The 27,922-nt window shown below is 39.8% G+C and overlaps 2 protein-coding genes and 1 pseudogene across 2 annotated transcripts; 2 read left to right on the top strand and 1 right to left on the bottom strand.

The window, feature by feature from the left end:
* The first annotated feature begins 1,265 nt into the window (after positions 1-1,265).
* LOC131490927 (small ribosomal subunit protein uS8-like) lies at positions 1,266-1,672 on the top strand (annotated as a pseudogene).
* Positions 1,673-2,667: 995 nt separating this feature from the next.
* Positions 2,668-11,502, bottom strand: TAF13 (TATA-box binding protein associated factor 13). The gene is made up of 4 exons (XM_058716321.1): positions 11,385-11,502; positions 10,457-10,535; positions 6,304-6,401; positions 2,668-4,036 (listed from the first exon to the last, which is right to left on the bottom strand). The coding sequence occupies exons 1-4, from the start codon at positions 11,409-11,411 to the stop codon at positions 3,866-3,868; spliced, it is 375 nt and encodes a 124-aa protein (XP_058572304.1). The 5' UTR covers positions 11,412-11,502; the 3' UTR covers positions 2,668-3,865.
* Positions 11,503-22,412: 10,910 nt separating this feature from the next.
* TMEM167B (transmembrane protein 167B) lies at positions 22,413-27,893 on the top strand. Its single transcript, XM_058716322.1, has 3 exons — positions 22,413-22,570; positions 24,716-24,847; positions 25,387-27,893. Exons 1-3 carry the CDS (start codon positions 22,561-22,563, stop codon positions 25,467-25,469), a joined length of 225 nt encoding a protein of 74 aa, XP_058572305.1. The 5' UTR covers positions 22,413-22,560; the 3' UTR covers positions 25,470-27,893.
* The last annotated feature ends 29 nt before the right edge of the window (positions 27,894-27,922 follow it).

Genomic DNA, 27,922 nt, shown 5'->3' with positions numbered 1-27,922 from the left:
AGACAAACTAGGAGATTTAAACAGGGATTGGGCATTAAACGGAGTATTGAGGAATTAATATTAACTTTTGTTACAGTATGATAATAGTATCTGGGCTACTTTTTAAAACTTTTTGCTAGAGATGACATACTGAAATATGTATAGATGAAATGATACAATGAAAGCTGGGATTTGGTTTAAAAAACTGTCCCTTTACCCCCAAAAGGTGGGGGTATAGATAAGACATTAAAATTGGCAAAAGATTAGTTAATTGTTGAAGATGGGGCTCATACTATTCTATTATTATGTATACTTGAGATTTTTCATAGTAAGTTTTTTTTAAGTGAATTAGCTTAGGAAAGAGCACCTGAATATTACAGATCAGCACTGTCCAAAACAATTTTCTGTGATGATGGAAATGTCCTGCATCTCCACTGTTCAATGCAGTAGCTACTGGCCATGGGACTGATGAGCACTTCAAATGAGGAACTGAAGTTTTAATTTTATTTAATTTGAATTAATTAAATTTAAATAGTCCCATGTTGGGGCTCCTGGGTGGCTCAGTCGGTTGAGCTTCTGACTTCTGCTCAGGTCATGATCTCACAGTCTGTTCGAGCCCCGCATCGGGCTCTGTGCTGACAGCTCAGAGCCTGGAGCCCACTTCGAATTCTGTGTCTCCCTCTCTCTCTGACACTCCCCCATTCATGCTCTGTCTCTCTCTGTCTCAAAAATAAACATTAAAAAAATAAATAAATAGTCCCATGTGGCTAGTGGCTGCAATATTACACAGTGCAGCTCTAGATATTAGAAGAGAGCCATGATGTCTTGTTATTAGAATTCAAATAAGTAAGCTTGTGAATCAAGTCAGCACACATCTGCTATTTTTGTCTGCCCAGCCTCTCTTTCCCTTTCTTCCTAATACTATCCAGCTCCTACCTCCCACCCTGATCACTTCTGGGGATTTTCTGTATTGGTAAGTGAAGTAGTACCCTCCATCAGTTGTATGACTAGAAACCTTAGAACTGCTATTATATTCTCTTCACACACTGAGGTTTCTGAGAGAGTAAAATCAAAATTAGGACAAAGATGGACAGTCTTGATTCTCAAGTTCTTAGACCTAGTCAACCCTGGGGAGTCAATACCATCCTTACTTTCCCTTGTTTCAGCTGGATAAAAACAATAAATTCCTCTTTTGCTTATGTTATTTTTGAGTCAAGTTCTATCATTTGCAACCTACAATACAATGTCCCACAAAAAACTTAACTCCATTTTTCCGTGCTACCATAATGGTGCACATGAATGTTGTCATGGATACTCTGAAGAGCATTAACAATGCTGAAAAGACAAGCAAATGCCAGGTTCTTATTAGGCCATGCTCCAAAGTCATCATCCGATTTGTAACTGTGGATGATGAAGCACGGTTACACTGACAAATTTGAAATCATCGATGATCACAGAACTGGGAAAAACTGTTGTGAACCTCATGGGCAGGTTAAACAAGTGTGGAGTGATCAGCTCCAGGTTTGATGTACAATGCAAAGATCTAGAAAAATGGCAGAATAATCTGCTTCTGTCCTGCCAGTTTGGTTTCATTGTACTGACAACCTCAGCTGGTAGCATGGACCATGAAGAAGCAAGATGAAAATACACAGGAGGGAAAATCCTGGGATTTTTTTTTTCTCTAGGGATGTAATACATTCATGCAAATAAAATGACTCACTGGACTCTTAAAAAAAACCCACAACAACAAAAAACACACACACAAAACTAAACAAATGCCAGGGTCACTAGCAAAATAGTAAGATTAATGGCACTGCTATAGACTGAATTGTAACCCCCTAAAATTCATTACGTTGAAGCCCTACCCCCCACCCCCATCTGACAATATGGGAGATGGGGCCTTTAAAGAGGTGATTAAAGTTAATAAGGGGCACCTGGGTGGCTCAGTCGTCTCCGGTCGTGATCTTGTGGTTCGTGACTTCGAGCCCCACATCAGGCTCACTGCTGTCAGCCCGTCAGCACAGATCCCGCTTCAGATCCTCTCTGCCCCTCCCCTGCTTGTGCTCTCAAAAACAAATAAATATTTAAAAAAATAATAAAGAGGTGGTTAAAGTTAATAAAGCCATAAGGGTGGACCTCTGAACTGACAGAACTGGTAACCTTTTAAGAAAAGAAACAAGACAGCTCTCTCAGGAAAAGTGAAGACACAGCAAGGAGCTATCTGCAACCCAGGAAAAGTCCTCACCAGACCCCAATCATGCTGGCACCCTGATCTTGGACTTTCAGCATCCAGAAACGCGAGAAGGTAAAGTTCTGTTGTTTAAGCTGCCCAGTCTATGATATTTTGTTACGGCAGCCCTAGCTCAGACAGGTACCAGTATAGCTCTCCTAGTGCCAGTTACTACCAGTTCTTTCAGGGTGAAGTTGACCCTGATTAGCAAAAGTAGTAATATATTGACATTTTATTATTCCATTCCCATTCTTGATTTCAGCTTAGACTAGAGTAGCTTTTCAATTGGTTTTTACTTTTTTTAAGTAACAAAACGCTCTGCCCAGCTATCTTGAATCTCATCAAATCAGAAAAATTCTATCAATATAGAAAAAGTCTTTACTGAGATTAAGCAGCCAGAATTACATTACTAGTAATGGAGAGGAAAAGCTGATAAATCACATAGTCAAATTCATGTATTCATCCTTTTAACTTTTGACTTTATTCCTTGTATCAACAGGTTAAGAAAGCAAGATTCTCTTACATATTGATTTATAGATAATGTTACAAGCAGCACACAAAACATTGTTTCACAGAGTAATATTCAGTGATCCCATTAAATGCAGTTTTAATCCTTATTTTAAACTAAGTGCAATAATTTAATACAATAAGCTGAACGCACACAAAACTTGTATATCCTGAACTACAAAAGTGGTTTCCACAACCATACATGGTTTTAGTCAAGTACACATTTCCACAATGAACAAGTACTAACAAGTATGTTAATAAAACACTATCCTAAATGCTTATCCTGCCATCAGCTTTTTAAGCAATACCTTCCTGTTACTGAAAACATTTCTTTTTAGACGCTTTAATCTAACCTGGGAAAATGAGTTCTCTTAAAACTTGACAACTAGTATATTATAAGCTCAAAAGGTTTTAAATCAAAAAAGCCTTCCAATACGGAAGAATTCACATGAAACTTTTAGTTAAAAAAAAAAAACCCAACATTCTTGTTATCTAAAGAAAAGAATATTAAACAACAAATATCTCAAGACAGATAAACATTCCTACAAAAGACTGTATTTTCTTGTATCTTCTCCCTAAAAAAACACAAACCAGTTCACTATCTTTTAATAACCTCATAGACTACTATAAACACTCCTACAAAAGACTGTATTTTTTTTGTATCTTCTCCCTAAAAAAAAGCAAACCAGCTATCTTTTAATAATCTCTTAGACTACTATAGTCTAAAAACTTTAGAAGACATGAAACACGTCTTAGCTATCATAGTAGAAGGTGCCCTTTAGATTTCATATATTAAACAGCTACAGTATAGCCTACACCTAATGGCACAAATACCTAATACATAAATACTACTTCATCATTTAGACAGTCAAAAGTCAGAAGGAACTGCATGGTTTGCAAGGTACTTCAACTTACATGTGGTCATTAAAACCCAGTAAGTAATTCAAGTATAGTAGTATAATGGCAGACAATTCAAGGCTCAAATATCACTCTAAAATTGAAGACATGAAAAAAAAAAAAACGGAAAACTTTGTGTTCGTCCATCCTTCACCTTCATGGCTAGATATAGAGACCTTACAGTGGAAAATATACAGTTATTATATATGGTTTCCCCAGAAGATAATGAAGCTTCAGAAAGTACAAAAGGTGTCAAGATCCATAGTTTGCCTCATCAAATGCTTTTCTAGCTCGCTTCAATTCTTCATTCATAGTAAGCAAGTCTTTAACCCTAGCAAACTTCCTTGGGTCCTTTCGAATCAAGAAGACGATATCTTCAACTTGTACCCGACCTTGTCTTCCGATTGACATTGCCTTGTGAGTCTATTACAAAAAAATAAATTAATTTTAAAAAATCTAATATTTTACTTTTTATTTGCATTTACTTAATACTGGTGAGTTTGAAGACTTTCTCTTCTATTTATAGCTATTCATTTGTGAATTGTGTTTATATTCATGTCCTTTGTCCACTTGCTACTGTGTTATAGAGATGCTTAATGCTTTATAGACATCTTTTAATACTAATGACATTAAAACTATCAAATTTATTGTTTCTTTTTTTTGTTTTTTGGTATACCTAGTCTTTGTCTTCATTTGTATAAAATAATTCTGTAATTTCGTTGTAACTACATATTTCATTTAAGCTTTGTCTAGTAACGAATAGCGGTGAGTAAAAATAAACAAACGGTGGTGAGTTTTCCCCTTAAATTCAAATAAATCTCATCTCCTATCATATACTCATCCTGTGCAAAAACAAAGGCTCATCATAATATTATTTCTAAGGACAAAAAAAGGAGAAATTAAGTGTTTAATAAGGCATTAAATAAACAAATTTGGGTACATCCAACCAATTAATATTATGAAGCCATCAAAAATATTTATAGAATATTATGCAATGACATGGGGAAAGTGTTCTACTTATGTAAGTGAAAAAGAAGGCTCTGGGGTGCCTGAGTGGCTCAATTGGTTAAGCAGCCGACCTTGGCTCAGGTCATGATCTCGCGGTCCATGAGTTCGAGCCCCACGTCGGGCTCTGTGCTGACAGCTCAGAGCCTGGAGCCTGTTTCAGATTCTGTGTCTCCCTCTCTCTGACCCTCCCCCGTTCATGCTCTGTCTCTGTCTCAAAAATAAATAAGTGTTAAAAAAAAAAAAATTAAAAAAAAAAAAGAAGGCTCTAAGACTAAATACACTGTATGATCTCAATTTAATAAAGTTTAAAAATATGTGCAAAAAAACAAAAAAATATTCACCAAAATCTGAGCATTAGTTGTCTAGATGGCAGGATTACAGATTTCTATTTTCTCTCCTGTACTTTTTTATAATTCCTAAATTTAACAAATATTCTTTTTATAAATGGAAAAAAAAATTTAATGCATACTCTCTGACAGGAATTTTACTTCTATTATTCTATACTAAGGAAATAATCCATAACACAGGGTAAAAACTCACAAGAACACAACCAAACTCAGTATTCCTATCCCTGTGAATATATCCAAGGAGGAGATGGGAGGACATTTCACGAATATGGTCATATCTATTTAGATCAAAATAATCTGTAACTTACTTATGCAAGAGAGAAATGGTTAAATATATTAGAAAACAATTTATTTATTTTTTAGAAAACAATTTAAATGAATTTCATCTAACTACTAAAATAATTGTGATTAGAATGTAGAAAATATATTATTATAAAACTCTGAGTAAAAGACATGTTTACTATGATTACCACTATATGTAAGCACTGTACACATTTTTTTTTTTTAATGTTTATTTACCTTTGAGAGAGAGAGAGAGAGAGAGAGAGAGAGACAGAGTACGAATAGGGGATGAACAGAGAGAAAGAGGGAGACACAGAATCCCAAGCGGGCTCCAAGCTCTGAGCTGTCAGCACAGAGCCCGAAGCAGGGCTTGAACTTGTGAACCGTGAGATCATGATCTGAGCCGAAGTCGGACACTTAACCGACTGAGCCACCCAGGCGCCCCTTTTTTTAATTTAATTTTTTTTTTTAAGCACTGTATACATTTTTAAATAAATACTGGAAGGGGAGATCTTACATTAGATAATGGGATTATGGTTAATATTTGTAAATTTTATTCTAGAATCTTATAATTATGTCCTTATAAATAAAATTCAGGAGAAGGTAGAATATTGTGTGTGCACATATACATGTGTGTATGTTTATATGTATATATCATATACATATATCTTAAATATTTTTTTTAACCTTATTTATTTATTTATTTAGAGACATTACTCAAGAGCATGACCAGGGGAGTGGCAAAGAGAATGGGAGGGAGACAGAGAGAGAATCCCTAGCAGGCTCAAGTGTGAACTCCCAAACCATGAAATCATGACCTGAGCGGAAACCAAGAGTCGGATGCTTAACCGACTGAGCCAGGTCATGATCTCCCCATCCTAAGACAAAGCCCCATGTTTGGCTCTGCGATGAGGCATGGAGCCTGCTTGAGATGCTCTCTCCCTCTCCTTCTGCCCCTCCCCCATGCACATGTGTGTGCTCCCCTCCCCCTCTCAAAAATGAAATCTTAAAAAAAAAAATTAACTAAGACAAATTACAAAAAAAAAATCTTACCATTTCAGTGATGAACTCTATGACAAGGTCTTCAAGAATATCCACTGACTCAGTATAAGGATTCTGGTCATCCCCAAACCCATACATCATACATCGCACTGCAAAAGAACAATCATTTTTGTTTACTTGAACAAATTTAACAATTTTACCAATACCTTTTTCAAATTAGAAATGGACCAAATAACACAAGATACTTGTATAAACATATATTATATATTTGTTGTCTGCAAGTATGGATTTTGGTGTAAAAGACTTTTAACCACAATCTCATAACCAACTGTTCCTACAACTATTCCTACCTGTCATTCCCTACTAGGAACTCCTGTTCCCTCCCAGCCACTGAACCCTGATACCAATATTCTTTCCCTAATCTCTATTATCTATTCACCAACAACCCCAGAATACCTGTAACTAGGAAACTCCATGCCAGGGACAGGATGAGTAGCAATGGCTTAGCTCTTACTGGGAGTATTCTATGTGTGTATGGAGTAGGGGGGTGGGGGGGTGGGCAGGAGGGGCAGGCAGGGGGTCATTGGAAAAGAGAAGGCAAAATCCTTTCTGATACTAACATAGGAAAAAGGACATGAGAGAAAGTGCTCTAATTGCTTCTTATAGGAGGAACACGGTAATCAAAAGGAGAAAGCAAACAATGTGGAATCTTGACATTTCATTCCCTAGATCAATGCACTGCTAATAAAGTCCTTTCAGGCTTCAACCGAAAGAACCATAGAAAATGCAAAAGAGAGGGGCGCCTGGGTGGCTCAGTCGGTTAAGCGTCCGACTTCGGCTCAGCTCATGATCTCACGGTTCCAGCCCCGCGTCGGGCTCTGTGCCGACAGCTCAGAGCCTGGAGCCTGTTTCGGATTCTGTGTCTCCTTCTCTCTGTGACCCTCCCCCGTTCATGCTCTGTCTCTCTCTGTCTCAAAAATAAATAAACGTTAAAAAAAAAAAATTAAAAAAAAAAAAAAAGAAAATGCAAAAGAGAAGAAAAGTCTAACACAGAGTAATAAAAATGGGTGCTAACACCTAAAACTTACATAGACCTTACTATGTACCAGGGATATAGTTTTAAGCCTTTCACATACATAACTCATTTAAACCTCACAACAATCCTTTGAAGTAAATACTATTATTATCCCTATTCCAATGGAGGCACTGAGCTAAGTGATTTACCCAACCTAAGTGATTTTCCACACAGACATAAGAGATGGAACCTCAGTTTGAATGCAACCGATCTTGCTCCAGAGTCAATATTCCTCCTCTTAACAGTATTACACTTCTTGGTAGTTTAAGGCAGATGGAATCCATGTGGATTCTCATCCTATAGTCTACAAACTCCCAGTTAGTCCATGGATAGGCTCTAAGAAATCCTTGAGGCCTTCTGAAATTAAATGCAAAAATTTTATACATTATTTGTGTGTGCGCGTTTTTCTTGAAAGAACAATCTGTTCTTAACAGTTCAGAAAGGGGTATATAAATGTTAAAAAAAAAAAAAAAGGGTCACAGGTTGGAAATGTTTTGTATATGGATCTGAGTGGTGGTCATATGTAAACAAGTAAAATTCATTAAGCTGTTCATTTAAGACTAATACAATTTATTTTAAGTACAGTAAAGAAAAAAAAGGAACTCCTAGGACATTTCTAATGGAAGATATGAGGGGCACCTGGGTAGCTCAGTTGGTTAAGTGGCCAACTTCAGCTCAGATCATGATCTCGCAGTTCAGAGCGTTGAGCTCTGTGCTGTCAGTTCAGAGTCTGGAGCCTGCTTAGGATTCTGTATCTCCCTTTCTCACTGCCCCTCCCCCACTCCTGCTCTGTCTCTCTGTCTCTCTGTCTCTCTCTCTCTTTCAAAATTAAATATTTTAAAACGTTAAAAAAATAATGAAGGAATGAGTACATTAAGAATAATTCCTATTTAGGAGAAGCAAAAGCTGGTAGAACTGAAAGGAGAATTGAATAGATAAGCCTAGGGAAGAAAAGAAAGGGGCGACTTGGAAGTTAGCCTGGGACTGAGGTATCCCTAGAGTTTAAACTGGTAAGAGCCTTTATGTCCAGATACAGGGAGTAGAAAACAAGTTGTTTTTTTTTTCTCTTTTAGATTCTGACAACTTTGTTTTTGTTTTTTTTTTTTTGAGATAATTTCAGACTTACAGAAGAGTTACAAAAAATAGTAGAGTTCCCAAATACCCTACATCCACCTTCCCCTTATTTTAACACCTTATATAACCAAAGACATTTATCAAAACTAAGAAATTAACATTGGTACAAATATAGAACTTACTCAGATTGTACCAGTTTTTCAACTGATATCCTTTTTCCATTTCAAGATCCCACGTTATTTAATTACCATGCCTCTTTACTTTTCACTGATCAGTGACAGTTCCTCAGACTTTTCTAGTCTTTTATGACCTTGACACTGTGGAAGACTCCTTGTTAGTTATCTTGTAGAATGTTCCCCAATTTGGGTTTGTCTGGTGTTCTTTCATTATTAGGCTGTGGGTACCCATTAGTAGAAAGGATACCATAGAGGTGATGCGCTCTCTTAACTGACTGAGCCACCCAGGCGCCCCTGATGTGCAATCTTAATGCATCACGTGATGTTAATATATATTACTGGTGATGTGGACTTTGATCATTTAGCTAACATTTTAGACATTACTTGTCTGCCAGGATTCTCCACTGTAAGCTTACTATTTTTCCTTAAATATTTTGAGTAAGATACTTTGCCATGAACATTTTGATGGGCACAATTCACCAGTATGTATGTAAACTGCACTTGGTTAAAAGGTTTGTAAAGATACAAATACCAGTGAATGCTCTGAAACTTTGTGTTATAGTAGCAAAAAAATTTTTAAGAAGAAGATTTAGGAGAACAGATCTTGGCCAGTAACAGATATCAAGATTCAGGTAAGACCAGAAGGCTGTGAAAATTCCAAATTTTTATCATCACAAAAATAAAACAATTCAAGTAGAACAAAGGTTTCTGCTAACAATTGACTATGCAAACATCACACTGAGATGCTCTAGCGTGGGAATCCCCTTCTTATGCTGATTAAGAAGCAAAAACACATACAAATGGAGTAAACAGTATCAGAGATGGATTAAACAGTGGTCAGCTTTAGGTGAGAAATTGAGATATGGAGGATTTGAGTCATTAAAAATATAAAAATAAAAAGACATACTGCCTGCAGTTTCAAGAGCATTTGGAAATGACTGAGCCTGACCCAGCATAAATAAACCATATATTCATTTGTTAATACTCAGCCATAACTATATGTAAAGGACACAGGTTGAAGAGTGCATTCTCACAGTGCCTTTCATGGGCTGGCTTTGACCATCACTAGACACAGCAGCTCTTCCACTTACTTGCCAAAAAGGGTCAAACCTGTCTATTGAGGGAATACACTAGAGAACCAATCAATACATTATAATTTCCATGCCACTGTAATGCCTTACACTGTTCACCATTTTTCTGTATTTTCCAATGCCTTAGTCCACAGCCCCAACTTAATTCCTACCCTCAGCACCTGTTCCAGGATCCATTATAATTTTTGACTTACAGTCAAAGGAGTCCCTGCTCCTACTGCTGCAATAGTAAAGGACATAAAAAGTAATGGAGGTATGTTCTTAGTCCCTGAGTTGAAACACTGATCACATTTCCTCATTTTAAAAAACTGTGTATTAAAAAAAAAAATGTGGGGGAACCTAGGTGGCTCAGTTGGTTGAGTGACTGACTCTTGATTTCAGCTCAGGTTGTAGTCAGTCCCAGGGTCATGGGATTGAGCCCCAAGTTGGGCTCCACACTGAGCGTGAAGCATGCTTGAGTTTCTTTCTCTCTCTCTCTCTCTCTCTCTCTCTCTCTCTCCCCCCCCCCTCCCCAGCATGTGTGTTCTCCCCAGCATGTGCGTTCTTTCTCTCTCTAAAATAAAAATTTTTCAAAATGTGTACATACAAAACCCACCTACCCACATACAAACATATAAATTGGGGTCAGGATCATTACTATCCATGATTCACAAGTTAAACAATCTTACAGGCAAGTCTGAGAATATTGTCCCTACAGAGAAACACATTCAGAACATTAATCTACTTTGAACAAACATGTCCAAAAGTTTTTATCATCTATAATTAAATCATTGTCAAATATTACTTACATTCTTTAGAAAAAAGTCTCTTCCTTTTACCCTGTCCACCTTCTGCACCTCCTCCAATTTCTTCACTTTCTTCCTCAAACTGTAAGTTAAAAATGTATATACAGAAATGTCAAGCACTGCATTTGACTTTTAAGTAATTAATTTTTTTCCACTTTCAACACTAATTATCATGCCAGAAAGCCTAAAACATGCAGCAAAAAAATCATGAAACCTTAGCATTTTAGGAGCCTTAAAGACTATCCAGTCCAACTTCCCACTCAATGCAGGAATGGCTCCTACAGTGTCCCTAACAAATAATTTTACTGCCTCTGCTGGAAGCGTTTCAATGACCGTACTTTTTTTTTTTTTTAAACCAACTAGTTAGCCTATTACTACACAGTTTTACTGCTAACAGTGAATCGAAGTAAGTAAAACTATCTTTATTTTTTATTAAGCATTGCTTATACAGTGCCAGGAACTTTCTTCAAGTAAGCCTTAACCCCATTTTACGACACGAAAACCAAGGCTCAAAGTTAAGTAACTTGCTCATAGATAATAGAGATTTTGAAACACAAATTCCCTGACTTTCGGTCCATTATTCCCACTACTTTACAGTAAGTATATAGTTTTGTTACTAGTTGAAGTGTTGGTTCATAATGAGAGCTAAACATAATTAGCTTCGTCCTATGATGATTCTCCAGGCGATTCAAAGAGTGTCTGACAAATAGAGACCAAAAGCAAAGGGCAAGGGGCCACCTTCCCACTCTTCACGTCCTGCCCCACACACTAAGAGATGAATCGGGAGGGAAGGGCTAGCACGGCGTGAAGTCCCCGAACTCTCTCCAGTGAATTCGCGAAGGAAAACCTCGAGTGATTCTGAACTCGAGTTCCACTTCTGCACCCCAGGGAGTGAAGAAAGGACTGAGTTGCAACAGTGGTGGTCACTCACGGTAGGATCTTCCTCCTCGTCTGCCATGCCACCAGCCAGCTTACAGGGCTCAGCCGCCTCGCTCCCAGCGGGTTTTACTATATCCGCGGCCTCACTTCCGGTGACGCGCAGGGAGGGGCGGGGCGAGACGGAGCCTAGTCCCGGCCGGCCAGCTGGGGTGGAAAATGCGCGGAGATAAACTAACAGGGGACCGAAGCCGAGTTTAGGGAGAGAGGGATGAGCTCTAGGCTCTGTGTTCAAGATCACAGATTAATTAAACATTCGCAAAGTAAAGGGGGCGTGTATCTCCTTGTGACCCTGAATTTGCTTCTACATATCGAATCACCTCTTCCTGATTTGGGGCTGTGTAGTTATGCATCGTTGGGGGTCCTAGCAGTCCTTGGGCTGCCCGAAGAGTGTACTTAAACGATTTTAACAACTTTCAGTTACACCATTATTAATTGCCAAGCACTATACCGGTTATCGGGTGTGTTTTTCCTCGCTACTAGTTTTTAAGGGGGTGATACTACCCCTTAGACTGAGGATTAAATATGTGTGCGGAGTTTTTTGATCAGAACAGTAATTGGGAAAAACACCGGCGTTAGAAGGCTAAAGGGATATAAAATGTTATGCAATGCAAGACACGATACCACACAAGGAAAAGTTGTTCCACAATGTTTCTGAATGTCCTGCTAAACATTCATGCAAGTGAAAAATCTGTAATTATCTGAACCTAGAACCTTTGTTAAAACATAGACACAAAGCATGTCCTATACTTTTAACTTACATTTAATTTTCTAGGAATGAAACTATGAGATAATAGGAAAAAATATTTATGGGTCTCTGCTGCCAGTTTCTGGCACAGAACTCCTAAAACCCTTGCAATTTCCTTGGTGATAAGAGCATAGGAGCATCTTTTGTTCTTATGAGGCAATTTAGGATGGGATCCTAGATGGGGGCTGGTCACCAGAAAGACCAAGCCATGATTAGAAGGTTGGGGTTTCAGCCCCAGCTCCCATTCTCCAGACGGGGGAGGGAAGCTGGAAATGTAGTTAATAATTGATCATGCCTACATGAGGCATAAAAATCCCAATAGTAGGGGTTTTGGAGAGCTTCCAGGTTGGGGAACATACCCACCTGTGAAGAGAATGACACACCCCCAACTCCACAAGGACAGAGAAGCTCTTCACTTAGGACCCTTCCAGACCTCGCTCTCATCATAGGCTGTTCATCTAAGTAAATGTTTCCATTAGTTCTGTGAGGTGTTCTAGCAAATAAATCCAAGGGGGAGGAAGTCATGGGAACCTCTGATTTATAGCCAAGTTGGACAGAAGGTGGGGACTCTGGCACCTACTACTTGTAATTGGCATCTAAAGTGGGAAGCAGTCTGGTGGAACTGCACCCTTAACTCATGGGATCTAATTGAATTAAATTAGACTTGAATTAAATTGAATTAAATTGTAGGACACCCAGCAGTGTCACAGAATTGTTTGCTGTGGGAAAAAAACCCCACATTTAGTGACCAGAAGTGTCAGAAGTGAAGTGTCCTGTGTGAAAGTAAAGAGGAAAGATACACAGGGAGGAATGAACCAGAGTTTTTCCCAAAATAGCAAGTACCATAGAAGTGGAGAGGTATATACTTTGTTTTGTTTGAAACTTACCAAGAGCTGTGAACCATTTCAGGAAATAACGTCACCAAAGGCCAAATCACTTGTAATAATTTGGGTAGCCCATACTCACTGGGTGATAATGCTTTTGTAGCTCCCACATTCATTGTGATTCTACATATAGGTCCAAGCATCTGAAACCATTATACCCTCTAGTGTAGTCATGCCTGAGCATTCACATATTGAAACACGTATTATAATTCACTGTCTGTATTTTACCTTTATATTACATTAGGGCATTATATATTATTTTTAAATTATTGGGTAGTTAAATACATTTGTTATTTATTGCTGTGTAACAAATTCTCTCCAAACTTAGTGGCTTAAGACAAACATCTATCACACAGTTTCTGTGGTTGAGGAATCTGGGTGCAGTTTAGTTGGCTCAAGGTCCCTTATATTGCAGTCAGGGTGTTGGCTGGGGCTGCAGTCTCATCTGAAGTATTGATGGGGAAAGATGCACTTCCAAAATCACTCTCACGGTTGTCAGCAGGGTTCAGTTCCTTTAGGTTGTTAGACTAAGGGCCTAGTGCTTCATTGGCTATTGCCAGAGGCCTCCCTCAGTTTCTTGCCACATGGTCCTCTCCACACAGCAGCTTACAACATGGCAGCTGGCTTCAATTAGCACAGATGAGGGAGAGAACCAGGAACATCCAAGACACAGAAGCCACAGTTGTTGTTGTTGTTGTTGTTGTTGTTGTTGTTGTTGTTGTTGCTGTTTTGTAACCTAACCTTGGAAGTGACATCCCGGGGCGCCTGGGTGGCACAGTCGGTTAAGCGTCCGACTTCAGCCAGGTCACGATCTCGCGGTCCGTGAGTTCGAGCCCCGCGTCAGGCTCTGGGCTGATGGCTCGGAGCCTGGAGCCTGTTTCCGATTCTGTGTCTCCTTCTCTCTCTGCCCCTCCCCCGTTCATGCTCTGTCTCTCTCTGTCCCAAAAATAAATAAAAAACGTGGAAGTGACATCCCATCACTTCTGTCCTATTCTGTTTACTAGAAATCAATAATTGCAGCCCATACACAAAGAGAGGGGATTACATAAGGATGAGTATATTATAAGGCAGACATCACTGGGGGCTCTCTGAGAGGCTGCCCACCACAGTAGGTTATATTATCTGTGAATGTCATTGCAGAATAATAAAGGAGACATTATAATACTTTTGTTATTTAAGAAAGATTATTGAGTCTGATAGGGTTGAGAACTTCTGTGTTAGGTAGTGATGAAATTCTGGGTTCAAGTATAAAACATTCATAGTGTCAGCAGACAGATAAAATGTTCCAGATGCAGACCAAGAGGTACTATGCAGCAATCAGAAGCAACAGACTAACAACATGGACAGAGCTTAGAAACACAGCACTAAGTTTAAAAAGAAACACAATGAGATCTATAACAATACCATTTATGTAAATTAAATATACATACACACAAAAAATAGGAACAAATGAAAAAGCATAGACATTAAATACATTGAAAGGTTGTGGGGCAATGCACAGATAAACAGCAAGTGAAGGACTTTGGAAGGGCCAATTTCAATACTATGTCATCAACTGCAGAGCATCAATAATTCAGCCTTCAAAACCTGAGATCCAGAATATCTAGGGAAGAACATGCAGTTATGAGCAGATCAGAAATAAAGCACAGAAAGTGAAAAGTCCTGGTGTGCTTCCATAAGATGTTTTGGGTGGATTACCAGAGTCAAGTTTGTTAGGTGGGGATGCAGGAAATCAGGCTGGAATGAAGCTGGAGTTAGAGTGTGAAAGGCCTGGAATGTTCTCTTCAGAGACTAAACTTCACACTGCAGAGTTCCTGGGAGGTCTTTAGGCAGAAGAGGCATATGACCTTATCTTTTTTAAAAAGATCACTTTAGCAGGGAGACCTAGGATAAGAGATGATTAAAACCTGAATTACAAAGAAGGAACTTTCAAAGGTAGAATTTGCAGGACTTTGTGTCTGAATGAATCTAAGAGCTGTGGAGAAGTTTACATACAGATAGATGGAATGTGTTATTAATATAAGTTGGAAAGTAAAATGGGAAAGCAACTGGGGGTAGGGTGGGGAGAATAAAATGAACTCGGTCTAAGAGTCTAGAGATGTCCTATAGACAGGCCTGGAAATCCACAGAGAAATTAGAACCAAAGAAAATGGCACTGGAGACATCAACACAAAGGTGATAGTTTAAAGACTGCACAGGAGGGGCGCCTGGGTGGCTCAGTCAGTTGAGCGACCAACTTCGGCTCAGGTCATGATCTCATGGTCTGTGAGTTCGAGCTCCGCGTCGGGCTCTGTGCTGACAGCTCAGAGCCTGGAGCCTGCTTCTGATTCTGTGTCTCCCTCTCTCTCTGTCCCTCCCCTGCTCATGCTCTCTGTCTCAGAAATAAATAAATATAGGAAAAAAAAAAAAAAAGACTGCACAGGAACAAAGTCTAAGAAAGAAGGGAGCCAAAGAGCAGATCCTTAGAAACAGTACATCAGGAAACAGAAAGACAGAAGGAATGGTTCAGGAGGTAGTGTTGAAATAAATCTCTAGGCCCACGATGGAGCCATTCCCGTCCCTGGTGCCATGTCAGCAAACGGAAACTTAAATGCTCTATTTTACCAGAAATGCAGCATATTCCTCAGCCAATCCCCAAATGCCAAGCAAACTCTGGGCCTTCTTACTCCAACCAAGGTTGACTATCAGCCAGCCAATAAGATATTTTAATTTTTCTTTCTTGTTCTTTATTCTTTATCCTATAAAAAGCATTCTTCCTTCCACCCCATTTTGCAGTTCTTTGAAAGGAGACTGCTTCATTAAGTGTTCAAATCCAAGGCCTTTTACTAAATCTCTTTAATCATCTTTAATAGCAGGAAAAGATAAAAGAAGAATGATGAAAAGAAGAATATCTTTTGAAAGCCAAAAGAAAAAAATTCAAAAAGAAGCAAGTGGTCAGGAGTGCTCTGTGCCACAGAGATTAAGGGTTTAAGAGATTTATATTTTTTTAATTTTATTTTTTATTTTTTAAAATTTACATCCAAATTAGTAAGGGTTTAAGAGATTTAAAACGACGCCTTGGATTTTACAATTAGGAGGTGGTGGAATAATCTGGACAAAGTAGTTTGAGGGCAATAGTGAAGCCAGACGCCAGATTATAAGTGGTTAAGGAATGAGTGTATAGTTGGACAGTGAAGGGTAGAAAAGCAAGGAGAGGAAAATAGCCTTAGAGGGCAGTACGGTGAAGGAAGGTGGACTTTCAATAAATGACTACCGAATGAGTAAGGCCGTGAACTTGCACCAGACACTTAACTGCTAGGAAATCCAGGTTTTCATTATGGCAAAGAAATGGAATGAGCTTCTAAAGAAAAGGTTAGTGACAAAAGAGATCTGTTCACAAAAGAATGGAGTCCATAGAGAGGCCGACAGCAGTAGCTGACAGAAAGAAGCAGTAGAGCTGAGTTGTGGGAGAAAAATTTGGACAGAAAGGCAGTAGGAGGGGCTATCAGAAATGAGGAAAGCAGAGGCTGGGTGGTGCGCTTGAGGCATGTAGTAGTGATGGGATGGGAGAGGGCAGGCAGGGAGTACCAACTAGACCCCAAATCCAGAAGCAGTGCAGTCCCACACTCACCCCGCCCCCACTCTCACCCCTACACCCCAGGGTACAGACCTCTGCTACTCACTGTTAGGGGCTTTAGGGAAGTAGTGTCATTTTTTTTAAGTGGCTTTCAGAACTTCCACAATAATCTTGTGCAATCTTAACCACATGTTTGTTCACTAAAGAACACCTATACTCCCTGTTCAGCTAGCAGGCTCTGGGGTCAGATAAATTGGTTTTAAAATCCTAGCTGTATTACTTACCAGCTATGTCACTTTTGAGACAACTGACTTGACCTCTCAATACATCCCTTCTTTATCTGTGAGATGGAGCTTTTAGCAGTTACTAACCTTATAAGGTTATTATGAGGCTTGGATGCGTTAACACCCATAAGACACTTTGAGTTGTACCTGGCAGGTAGTAAACATTCTGTGAGTGTCAGCTGTTTTTGTTCAAGAACCTATCTTTTCAGCAGTATCTTCTATTCTCCTTCATGAACTCTACATTCTAGTTCCACAAAACCACATTCAATTATTCACGCAACAAATATTTAACAAGCACCTATAAAATGTGCAGCGCTTGTATGGGACTGTGGATAAAATGAAAAACAATGAAAATTCACAGTCCCAGGCTCACAAACCTTACAGTGTGGCAGGGGGACATGAACTAAATAGATATTGTATGCTCTGATAGTTTATGATGGGGGAAGGCAGCCCAAGAAGGTCAGAGATGCCTTCCTTGAGCAAGTGAGGTTTGAGCTGAGACCTGAGGGATGAATGGAGTTAGTCAGTGAAGGAGAAAGGGAAGAATATGCTGTGCCCGCAAACTTGTCCTGTGCTTTCCTTTCTCCAGGCCTTTGATCACTGTTCTCCTTTCCCACTAGAATACCTCTTTTTTTATTGAAATGCTACATGCCTTTCCAGCCCAGCTAAAACATCCGCTTCTCCACTAAGCCTTCCCTGGGCTCTCCAGCTGAAAGCACTTTCTCTTTTACACTCCCACAGCACTTAATTTTCATTTTCCTTCGCACTTTCTACTGTATTTTCTGGTTATTTGTACACACAGCTTATCTTGTCTAGTAAATCTTATTAAAAACAGAGTGTTTATCATTCATCTTTGAGCTCCCAATGTCTAGCACATTCCTTAGGCTTAGAAGTCCTGGAACAAATATTTGTAGCATAAATTAATGCCTGTTTGACATCCCTTTTCAAATATGTTGTAATTCAAATGAAGCTATTGTGGCAAGCTGTGCCTTTGAGAATGAACTTACTCTTTGGTTAGACCAGAATGCCATAGTCATGGTCCCAATACTGATTAGTGTTCACCACAGTGACCACAACAACCCTAACAAACAGACCACTGTTCTTGACTGGCAGGTGTTTGGCAACAACTGCCTGTCTTCTCATGGAGGCTGAAATGAACTGAGGAAGGACTGTCTGAACTGAGTCCCTAGTCAGTGGGATTCTATTTATTCCTTGCAGTTTGGCTGCAAGAGCCAATGGCCCGGATTTGACCTGATGTGAGGCTATAATGCTTTCCACAGTGACAGAAACACTAATGCTTGGAACAAAACCATCAAAGATTAGCATCAGTGGAAACTATCCTAATTTGAGGCAGTGTGAAGACAAGGGGAAGGGGGCTTTGAAGTCAGATAGACTTGGGTCTGGATCCTAACTGGACATGTGATGTCACCCATGTGCCTTCTTTAAGTCTCAGGTTTCTCATTTTAAAAATATTCTGCAGGAGCTCCTGGGTAGCTTAGTCGTTTGAGTGTCTAACTGGTGATTTCAGGTCAGGTTATGATCCCAGGGTCATGGGATCGAGCCCCACATAAGGCTCCATGCTGAGTGTGGAGCCTGTTTAAGATTCTCTCTCTCTCCCTCTCTCCTCTCTCTCTCTCTCTCTCTCTCTCTCTCTGCCCCTCTCCCCACTTCGTATTCTCTCTCTTTAAATAAAAAAAATAAAAAATAAAAATAACCTGCAAAACAGTTGTGAAGATGAAAGATAATGTCTTTACATACATAATGCCTGTGGTTTATTAAATGTGTTTATTCATCTATCATCCCCAATACAGTTTGTTCCCTGAGAGCAGAGACTCCTTTTTGCCTCTATTCCTGCAAAATCTAGCAAAGTGCTCAGCACTTTGTACACACTATGTACACACATAGTACACACATTTTAAACAAATGAACAACAATAACAACAACAACAACAACAACAACAACAACAGTAATAACTAGCATTTATGGAGCACCTACTTCATGCTAGCTATTGTTATAAATAGTAATTCATTTAATACTTCAACAACCCTAGAAAGGAGCAACCAATACAACCCAATTTTAAAGAGAGAAAACAGAATATAATATTTTTAAATATAAAATTCCTAATATAGCAGATTTTTAAACAAAAATCTGGTGAGATTAATTTTATTCAATAAAAACACATAAAATGCTTTATAAAACCTGGAAAGGAAAAAATGTGGTAGAGAGAGAAGAAAGGACATAAATGTAAAAGTGGGAAGAAAGAGTAGGAAGAAGAAGAAAGACACATGGAAAAAGAAGAAACAGAAATGTGTAAATTCTGAGCAGTGTAAAAAATAACTACTTAATCAGAGTAAGACATTGTGGTCTATCACTGTCCTTTGAAATAGTAATTAGCCAACTACTCAATTACTCTTCTCTGCCCTTCAACTGTGATTCTTTTGTCCTCAAACTTTATTCCTAAATTCTGTGAGTGATGGGGGAAAAAAGACGTCTTTCAGAGAATGACAAAAAATTGGAGTGGTTTCCATCTAGTACAAAATGAGGAGATAAAGTTATCACCAAAAGAGTAAATGGCATGAGGGGCCCCTGGGTGGCTCAGTCAGTTGAGCATCTGTCTTTGGCTCAGGTCATGATGTCACAGTTCACGAATTCAAGCCCCATGTAGGGCTCTGTGCTGACAACTCAGAGCCTGGAGCCTGCTTTGGATTCTGTGTCTCCCTCTCTCTCTGCCCCTCCCCTGGTTGCACTCTGTCTCTCTGCTTCTCTCTCTCTCTCTCTCAAAATAAATAAACATTAAAAAATATATATTTAAAAAAAGAGTAAATGGCATGAGCAAAAACTGTGAAAGCAAAGAGCACATTTGAAGAACACAGAAAAGTTTTTTCACAGTTGAAGCTTAAAGTGTACACAGAACAGTGGAAAATGCTGCAAGAAGGCCATGATAACAGCTAAGGAGTTCAACAATATTTACCAGGCAGTGGTTGCTGTTACAAGAAACAACAGTTGTGATTTGGAGCAAAATTTTCCAGTCCTCAGTTCAGAAGACCAGTATTATTGTTTGAGTGTGATACTGGGTAGTCTTAGGCTAAAGCTCACTTTATCTCTAAAATTGGGTAATAAGGCACTTGTGAGGATTAAATAAGATCATAAAACAAGGTGTGTTTGGCTTTTGAAATGTCAAAATGTCATACAAATGTACATTTTCACTTCTGGAGGATAGAATTGATGCTTAAGACTGAAACAGTAAAATCACTAACATGATGGCTGCAGGATTGAAAAGGGAACAATCTGAATGACATTCTGAAAAAAGTTAATTGACTCAAAGATAATTTACAAATCTAAACTTTAGTGATTAGGGGAAAAGGCATATTAACCCTAGAAACTGGGAAATTGGTGAGAAGGAATTGCGTTTGGCTTTAAACATTTCAGATTATCAGAAGAACATCTATTAGAAATGTAGGATTGGAGCTTGGATAGGACATCGATTTAAGAACTCTACAAAGACAGGGTGCCTAAGTGGCTCAGTCGATTTAGTGTCTGACTTCGGCTCAGGTCATGATCTCATGGTTTGTGAGTTTGAGCCCCAGGTGTCAAAAAAATATATTTAAAAATATTTTTTAAAAAAGAACTTTTTGGGGTGCCTGGGTGGCTCAGTTGGTTAAGCATCCGGCTTTGGCTCAGGTCATGGCCTCACAGTTTGTCAGTTCAAGCCCCACATCGGGCTCTGTGCTGACAGCTCAGAGCCTGGAGCCTGCTTCAGATTCTCTGTTCTCTTTCTCTCTCTGCCCCTCCCCTGGTCGCACTCTGTCTCTTTCTCAAAAATAATAAATAAACATTAAAAAAAATTTTTAAAGAACTTTTCAAAGAGGTAGCAGTTGAAACCATGAACAGAAAGAATAGGTCGCCAAGTGAGAGTTAATAATGAGAAAAAGAGGGTGCAGGTTTCTTAGGAACATCTATATTTAGGTAGAAGAAGAACCAAAGTAAAGAGAACAATTAGGTGCAGGTCAGTGAGGCTAGCACAGTTCAATAGGATCCAAAAAACAGGAGGCTTTCTTTAGCTGAAGATGAGCTACACGATTCAATCTAAATTGGTGAACATGAATTTATTTAGGACTTGGTTTGAGTTCTATCCAGCCATGGTGCAGGGAATTAACAGTCAGTTGTTAGTGATATTAGTACTGATGTTGTTTTAGATAACAATTGATGAAAGGTTCAAACGCCAAGACAATTAGGGGAAACTCAGTTGTTTTTGAGTGGTACTGAGCAGTTCACCTGGGCAGGGGGATTTGTCTGTGTGTGTATGTACATAAATATATCTGGCCTTGTCTTAGATTTTGTCCCCTATATTTTCCTTTTTTTTTTTTCGTGCACTGATGCATATTTTTGCAAGGAGTCTGTCTTCCATTAGACTTTTTTTTCGGCTTGCCTCTCCACTCCAGCTCTTAGAAGGAGGCATTCTGGTAGGTTTTTTTTCCCTGTAACCAAGCCGTCTGCAGTCAGCAGATGGCACTGCAGCAAGAGAGGCACAGAGTTCCTTTAGGACCTTTGTCAACCACTACAGACTGGTAACCTAACTTGTAATTTCATCTGGGAAGGCGGAGTCGCACTTTCGCCCTTATTTTAATAAAGCAGGTCGGGTTGTGCACAATTAAAGATTTCGATTTACAGAATGGAATCTGTGGCTTTGTCTCCACTCTCCTTCATCATTAAACCGGTATCTTTCCTCAGCGTGTGAAAGTTTTGTGAGAAGCGCTGTCCAGATATCGCCAATTCTTGGTTAAAGTGGCCAAGTTGACCCTAGCATTTAACTAAACACAGGAGATCATCGAGACTCTACTGAAAGTTTAAAGAAATATCCACAGAAACAAACAGGCAATTACCTGAATGTTTCCCGACAAACTGGAGCTTTAGGATCTGAAATGTGTGACTTGTTTCTGTTATAATGTTTCTTATTTCACTCCGAAAGTTCAGACGGAACCTAATTATTCTGATTTCCATAAGGAGTAAGAAAGAAGTGATTAGGTCAATTATTTCTCAATAAAAAATGGAGGGGGGGGGGAAGATTCTGGTATACCCGGTAGCAAAAAAGAAGGAAGAAAGAAAGGAAAAAACGAAAGAAAGAAAAGAAGAAAGGAGCCGCGAAGCAAAAGAAGTCCTTCCTGGAGACCGCAGGGACCGCCTCATGACCTCCGCTGTCAGGGTTCTCTTAACTGGAAGCGCGGGACCAAGACCTCACCATCACAGGAAGGCTGCTGCTGGCGCGCGCGCGCACACACACACACACACGCACACACACCAGCTGCCACAGCGCAAAATAAAGTGCAAAGCCGCAAGCTTTACCTTTCCAACTACACTGACGCGAAAGGTCAGGTTACGCCCCCAGCACTACTGCTGCCAGGACACCAAGGAAAGTTGGTTACCATGGCCACTTAGGAAGCCTCCCGGATGGCACTCTTACGCTCGCGTTGGCAAGCAAGTGCCACTACCCACACAAGTCCCGTAGCTTGGGAATCAGCTAGCCACTCCTGATTGCGTTCGGCGCTCGCCTGTCTGCCCTTGCGCCTGCGTACTACGCCTCGTACCCGTCGCCGCGGCCCCGATCGGGAAGTGTCAACACGGAGCTGGGTTCCCCAGTCTTCGCGGCTACCACCTTCAGCCGATCCCGGACCCCCTAACCAGGCCCGGGCCCAGCCGCCATGACGAACGGTGAGAGCCAGTGCCCAGAGTGGAGAATGGGAGTAAAGGACGAGGGGAAACGTGGCGGGCGGGACCCGGACTGACGTGGCCATTCTCCCCGCCCCCTCCCAGCCCAGCCCCACCATGGCCTTTTGCTGCCCCTGTCGCTCATCCCCAAGTCTTTCCGCAGGTTCCCCCGTCCCGTGCGCATCTAGAAATACATATGTCTCATGTGCCCACACCCCGGGTCCTCGGTCTCTACCCCGTACTTTCTCTTTCTCCTTCCTAGAAGTTCGTTTTGGCCATTGCAAGACTCTTGGGCAGGCCAGTCCCGGTTGAACTATTGCTTTAGCACCAGGAAAAAGAGAGGATCCTCCTCCCAGCCCCCTAACGTAGGCTTGTTGGGAGGACCAAGAAATCACAGAGGATGTCAAGTCTCACATTTTTTGGGTGCAAATATAGACCATTGGAAAAAAAAAAAAAAGTTCTCCAGAAAGTTATGTCTAAAGTCCTGCCTGGGTGATCCCATCTGGAGACCCTGGCTAGTGTTGCAAGGGTTGGATTTAGACACTGCCTCTTCTAAACGATGTGGCAATTGCAGCCCTGTTTATCCAAACTAGTTTTCCAAACGTCTTCATACACTTGATAGAGATGATTTCCGGAATTCCAGGGAAGGGCAGGAAGCAGGGATTTTATGGTCTTTAGAGTCAACTTTACAGGAAAGAAGAGAAGGCCTCTTGGTATGATTTGAGGGGTACAGGAAAGTATTTCTCAAAAGTACATTTTCTGTAAGCCTGGCAGTGGTGACTCAAATTTCACCTCCTTGTGAATTTTGGCATTGTCTGCAAGAACTTGTGAGAGTAAAAGAACACACTAAGGTATCAGTCTTCATAAGAACTTAGTGTATGTGTTGACTTATTGGACCCTTTCTCGTCCGACACCTGGCTGTGAGGTAGTTTTACTGGAGGGAGATAGAGTGGTCTAGAACTGGCAGATACTGTGTAAAATATCCTTTTGGAGCTTCCTGGGTAAGTCATAGGTATGAGGTTACTAAGCACAGTACCAGAAGTTACATCACCTGGAGGAAGACATCATCTGGACCAGGAAATAGAATAGCAGTTTGATACAGAATAATTACTGAGTAATTTTTAACCTTCCCTCCTTTTGTTATCTGATTATTTTTTTTAGGTGCCTCATTGTGCTTACGTGTACAAGAAATAGCTTGTTTTATATATGTAAGAAATAGAACTAATTGTTGAAAGCTTTATTCCCACAATTGTTTCACTATGTTGAAACCTCAGATACTTTTTTTTTTTTTTTTTTACAAGAGTCTGTTGTTATTCTACCAGCAATTTGGTTTGTAAGTAGAGTACTATGCCTGAGGTGTGAAATGAGCATAGGATAATTGTAGTTTTATGAAATCTAAAAAAAAAAAAATTTTTTTTTAATGTTTATTTTTGAGAGACAGAGCACAAGCAGGGAAGGAGCAGAGAGAGGGAGACCCAGAATCCGAAGCCAACTCCAGGCTCTGAGCTGTCAGCACAGAGCCCAACGCGGGGCTTAGCACAGAGCCTGACATGGGGCTTGATCCCACAAACTGTGAGATCAAGACCTGAGCTGACATCGGACGCTTAACCAACAGCCATCCAGGCACCCCTGAATTCTAACTCTTGCTATTTCCATTAAGCTTTACTTTTTGCTTTAACATATTCTTCACCAACAAATGCAGATTGGGGAGACTTGGCTAAACATCTGGCTCTCCTTTATCACATGAGTGATTGATCATAAGAACATGTGTACTTTTGTTAGCTCAGGCTCCAAGGATTCTTATGCCTCTCTCAACCTGTTACCACTACTGGCCATTCCTAGGAGGTTGATTCTACGTAAAACTGATACCCTTTTCTCAGAACTCATAGTTCTTGAAAGGGGAGGAGAGGGTGCAGTGAAATATTTGTACGGGGGTTGTCTACAAGCAGTTTGAGGAACTATAAAGTAACCTCGTTAGTCCCAGGATTTGGGCTCCCTCTTATCAAGGGTTGGCATTGTCAGTTGTGTTTATCGTCTTGATATTATATCACACTCTGTTCTTGAGTTCTCAAGTGGGATCACCTATCACCTGTCCGAAACTAGATTAGCATCAAAGGTTTTGTTGTTGTTGTTTTGTTTCTGTAACAGTGTACTCCTTGGATGGGATCCTGGTGTTTGGTTTGCTCTTTGTTTGCACCTGTGCTTACTTCAAGAAAGTACCTCGTCTCAAAACCTGGCTGCTATCAGAGAAGAAGGGAGTTTGGGGTGTGTTTTACAAAGGTAAGATCGTAGCTAGACAGTGAATGGAGATTGCCATCTCTGGACAGTGAGGTGCTACAAAGTGGGGGTGGGGATAGGCTGGCATTGTATTTGGTTCCACATTTACATAATTGTTTATTTTAGCATCAAGGTAATTTTAATATTCCCCACGGAGTAAAAATAGATAAAGAATTTTAGACTGGACTGGAATTGTTGGAATATTTTCCCAGTGAAAAGTTTTTCTGAATTTCTGGGAAGAATATATTGGAGTCTCTTTTAAGTTTTGATTTCATTAACTCAGAGGCTTTTTTATTTTTTATTATAGATAAATCCTACCTATCTAAATCTCTTTTCAAAATAGAGCAAAATATAAACAAACAGTATATCCACCTAGAACCTATAGCTTAAGAATAGTATTTAAATGCATTCCCGGGTGGGCTCTTGAAAACCTTGATAGATCTCTTCGTGTAACTAGAGATTTCAGAGCATCACCTTGAAATTGAGGACTTACATGAAGGGCGGGGTTTGATTTCTTTTCTCTTTTTGCTTTTGTCTGCTAGCCGCTGTGATTGGAACCAGGCTGCATGCTGCTGTGGCAATCGCCTGTGTTGTAATGGCCTTTTACGTCCTGTTTGTAAAATGAATTCCAACGCATCCATCTCATCAGCTGCCAACCAAGAGGATGAGGGTGAAGAACCTGTCGGAGCCTGGGCCCAACGTGAGAAAGCTCAGCTAAAATCATCAAAGTCCCCAAGATGACACCACAGCATCTGCTCCTACCATATGTGGGGAAAACTCCTCATGGTTACAAACATTATTTATGCTTCAGGGGACTCGAGGAAGCCAACTTCCTTTGATCTGTGTGTGAATCAGTCCTCAGCAGAGAGCATATAATGTCCAGATAAATTACACTCCATGGTGATAAGATTACATATACCTCCTGCATAAAAACCTGTCACCTATTTTGTTCTTCAGTCCCTCATCAGGAGCTTTTCAAACTGAGACTCATTAGGGAAGGACATAGGCTGTGTTCACACCTCTTGGAAGGAGAGAGAATTTTCAAGACTTGACTTTTCTTTTTCACTGTTTGATTTGCATTTGGCAAATTGATGGAAACGGGGTGGGTGGGTGGGTGGGAGGAAGAGGAGTTAAACAATGCCAAGAAAATTTTTCACTTTGGAAATTTATCTTTCATATACTCGTATGGGAACGTAAGAGAGAGGCATGGTCCTCATTGCAAAAAGAGAACGGATGATATAGTTGTGCTGTGTGCTGGCAGCTTAAGAGTTTGCCAAGAAAATCTGGGCCTGTGTAAGATTTATCTGTGATGAGACCAGAAAGCAGTAACTTAGATAAGGAAAAATGTTCTGTTCACCAGTATCCCCCAAAGGAGACTTCACCCCATCAAATGGTAGATGGAAAATGAATCTAGTGTTGCAATTTTCCTAAAGCCTTTTTATATATTTTAGATTACTGAGTGCTGAATAGTGTCACTCAGTTTTAAATGCCATCGCTAGGGGAAAGAGAAAGTATTGAAGAAATAATTTTTAATATATTTGCAGTGAGGGTAAAAGAAATCTAGTATATAATTCATACACTAGTAAAGTCATCTAGTATAAGAATTTATTGTGATGTTAGATCGACGTTTTGTCACGTTATCCAAGACTTATTGGATTATCCACGTTATGTCACGTTATCCAAGACTTATCCACAGTCTTATTCTGTGTTTAAGTCTGGCTTATAATGGCAGTTTTTAATTGATTACTTGTTTTTCTTGGGCAACTCTTAGGTTGCCTCATATTGCAGTACTTTTTAGCTATCCCTTGGAAATTCTGTGTTACAAGAACATGATAAATTCAAGTGAGAGAGAGAAGTTGCTGATATGCATAGGCATGTTTGGATAGTTCACAGAATCCATGATTGAAATGAGGGTGTTTTCGAGAATAAAGGAAAACAGATGTTTGCAAGGGAGATTGATGGGCTTTCCCATGGAGTGTGGTAACTCTTGCGCAAATCATTTTAGATGACTCAACATTTGAAGGGATGACTTCTCCATTAAAAAAAATGAAAAAGAGTTGGTCTAAAATTACATTATTGTAAAAAGCAGGCATAGACATAGGAGCCAATTGAATCACCCATACAGTAAAACGTGATTGTGGACAAGTTGGCTGTAGTTGACCTCTGTGTGGCAGGAAATTGTCTTTTGTCTTATCCCCAGAGAAAAGCTGCTAGGAAGTTTAGGTTTCAAAACAGGCAGTTTAGTGCTTTGAGGGTTTCTAGAGGTGTAGCAGGTCACCAAGTAAACACTACACATCTCATCCTCTCAGAGTTGTGCTTTTTTCTCTTCAGGAATTGGCCCAGAGGGTACATTTCACTGATTAGTATGGTTTCCAGTGTCCCTCCTGAGGATCTTTCACACGAGGGAAAGGAAATCTATTGGAACAGAAAGGAAGAGTTACACCTTGTAGGTGTGAGTTTGGGACCTGTTGGCCAGCAGGAGTGCCACTCCCTGGAAATACAGGTTCAGCATGTTTTGCACTTGTTATTCTGTAGCTTTAATGACTTGTTTTCCAACAGGGCTAATGTCTCTAAGCTTGGTGAATAGAGCTGCTTCCATTTTAAACTCATTTCACAGTTCTAGTTCAAACCCAATTTTTACAGCCTCCTGGGCGGGTCATCTTGCCCTAAATTGTTATATGTTGAGGTGTTTTCATATGAGAATGTACCAAAAAGTGTACAGAATGAAGGTAATTTGCAGCAAGAAACAAATAACACAGCTTATTTAATTTTTTGTGTTTATGTAAGCAGATAAGCAGAAACCTGTTTAATTCATTACTTTGGTTGGTGTGTCATATATTTTTTTGACTGAAAATTGTAGGATGTTATTCCCCTAAGGAAGTCTTAGGGGTAGGAGAATGGGGATAGCAATATTGCCTCAGATTCAAACTGGCATCACCATAAACCCTGAATGCCAGGGTGGAATGAAGTCAGCCTTTTATAGTTGAAATACAATTTTTTATTCACCACTGTCTGCACAAATCCTTGAAAATAAAATTCCTTTCCCTACCGTTTTTGTCCATTTTATTTGTCACATGA

The sequence above is a fragment of the Neofelis nebulosa genome, chromosome 2 (assembly GCF_028018385.1).
Source record: "Neofelis nebulosa isolate mNeoNeb1 chromosome 2, mNeoNeb1.pri, whole genome shotgun sequence".
In the NCBI taxonomy this organism is placed as follows: domain Eukaryota; kingdom Metazoa; phylum Chordata; class Mammalia; order Carnivora; family Felidae; genus Neofelis; species Neofelis nebulosa.
This window is presented reverse-complemented; position numbering and strand designations above follow the sequence as displayed.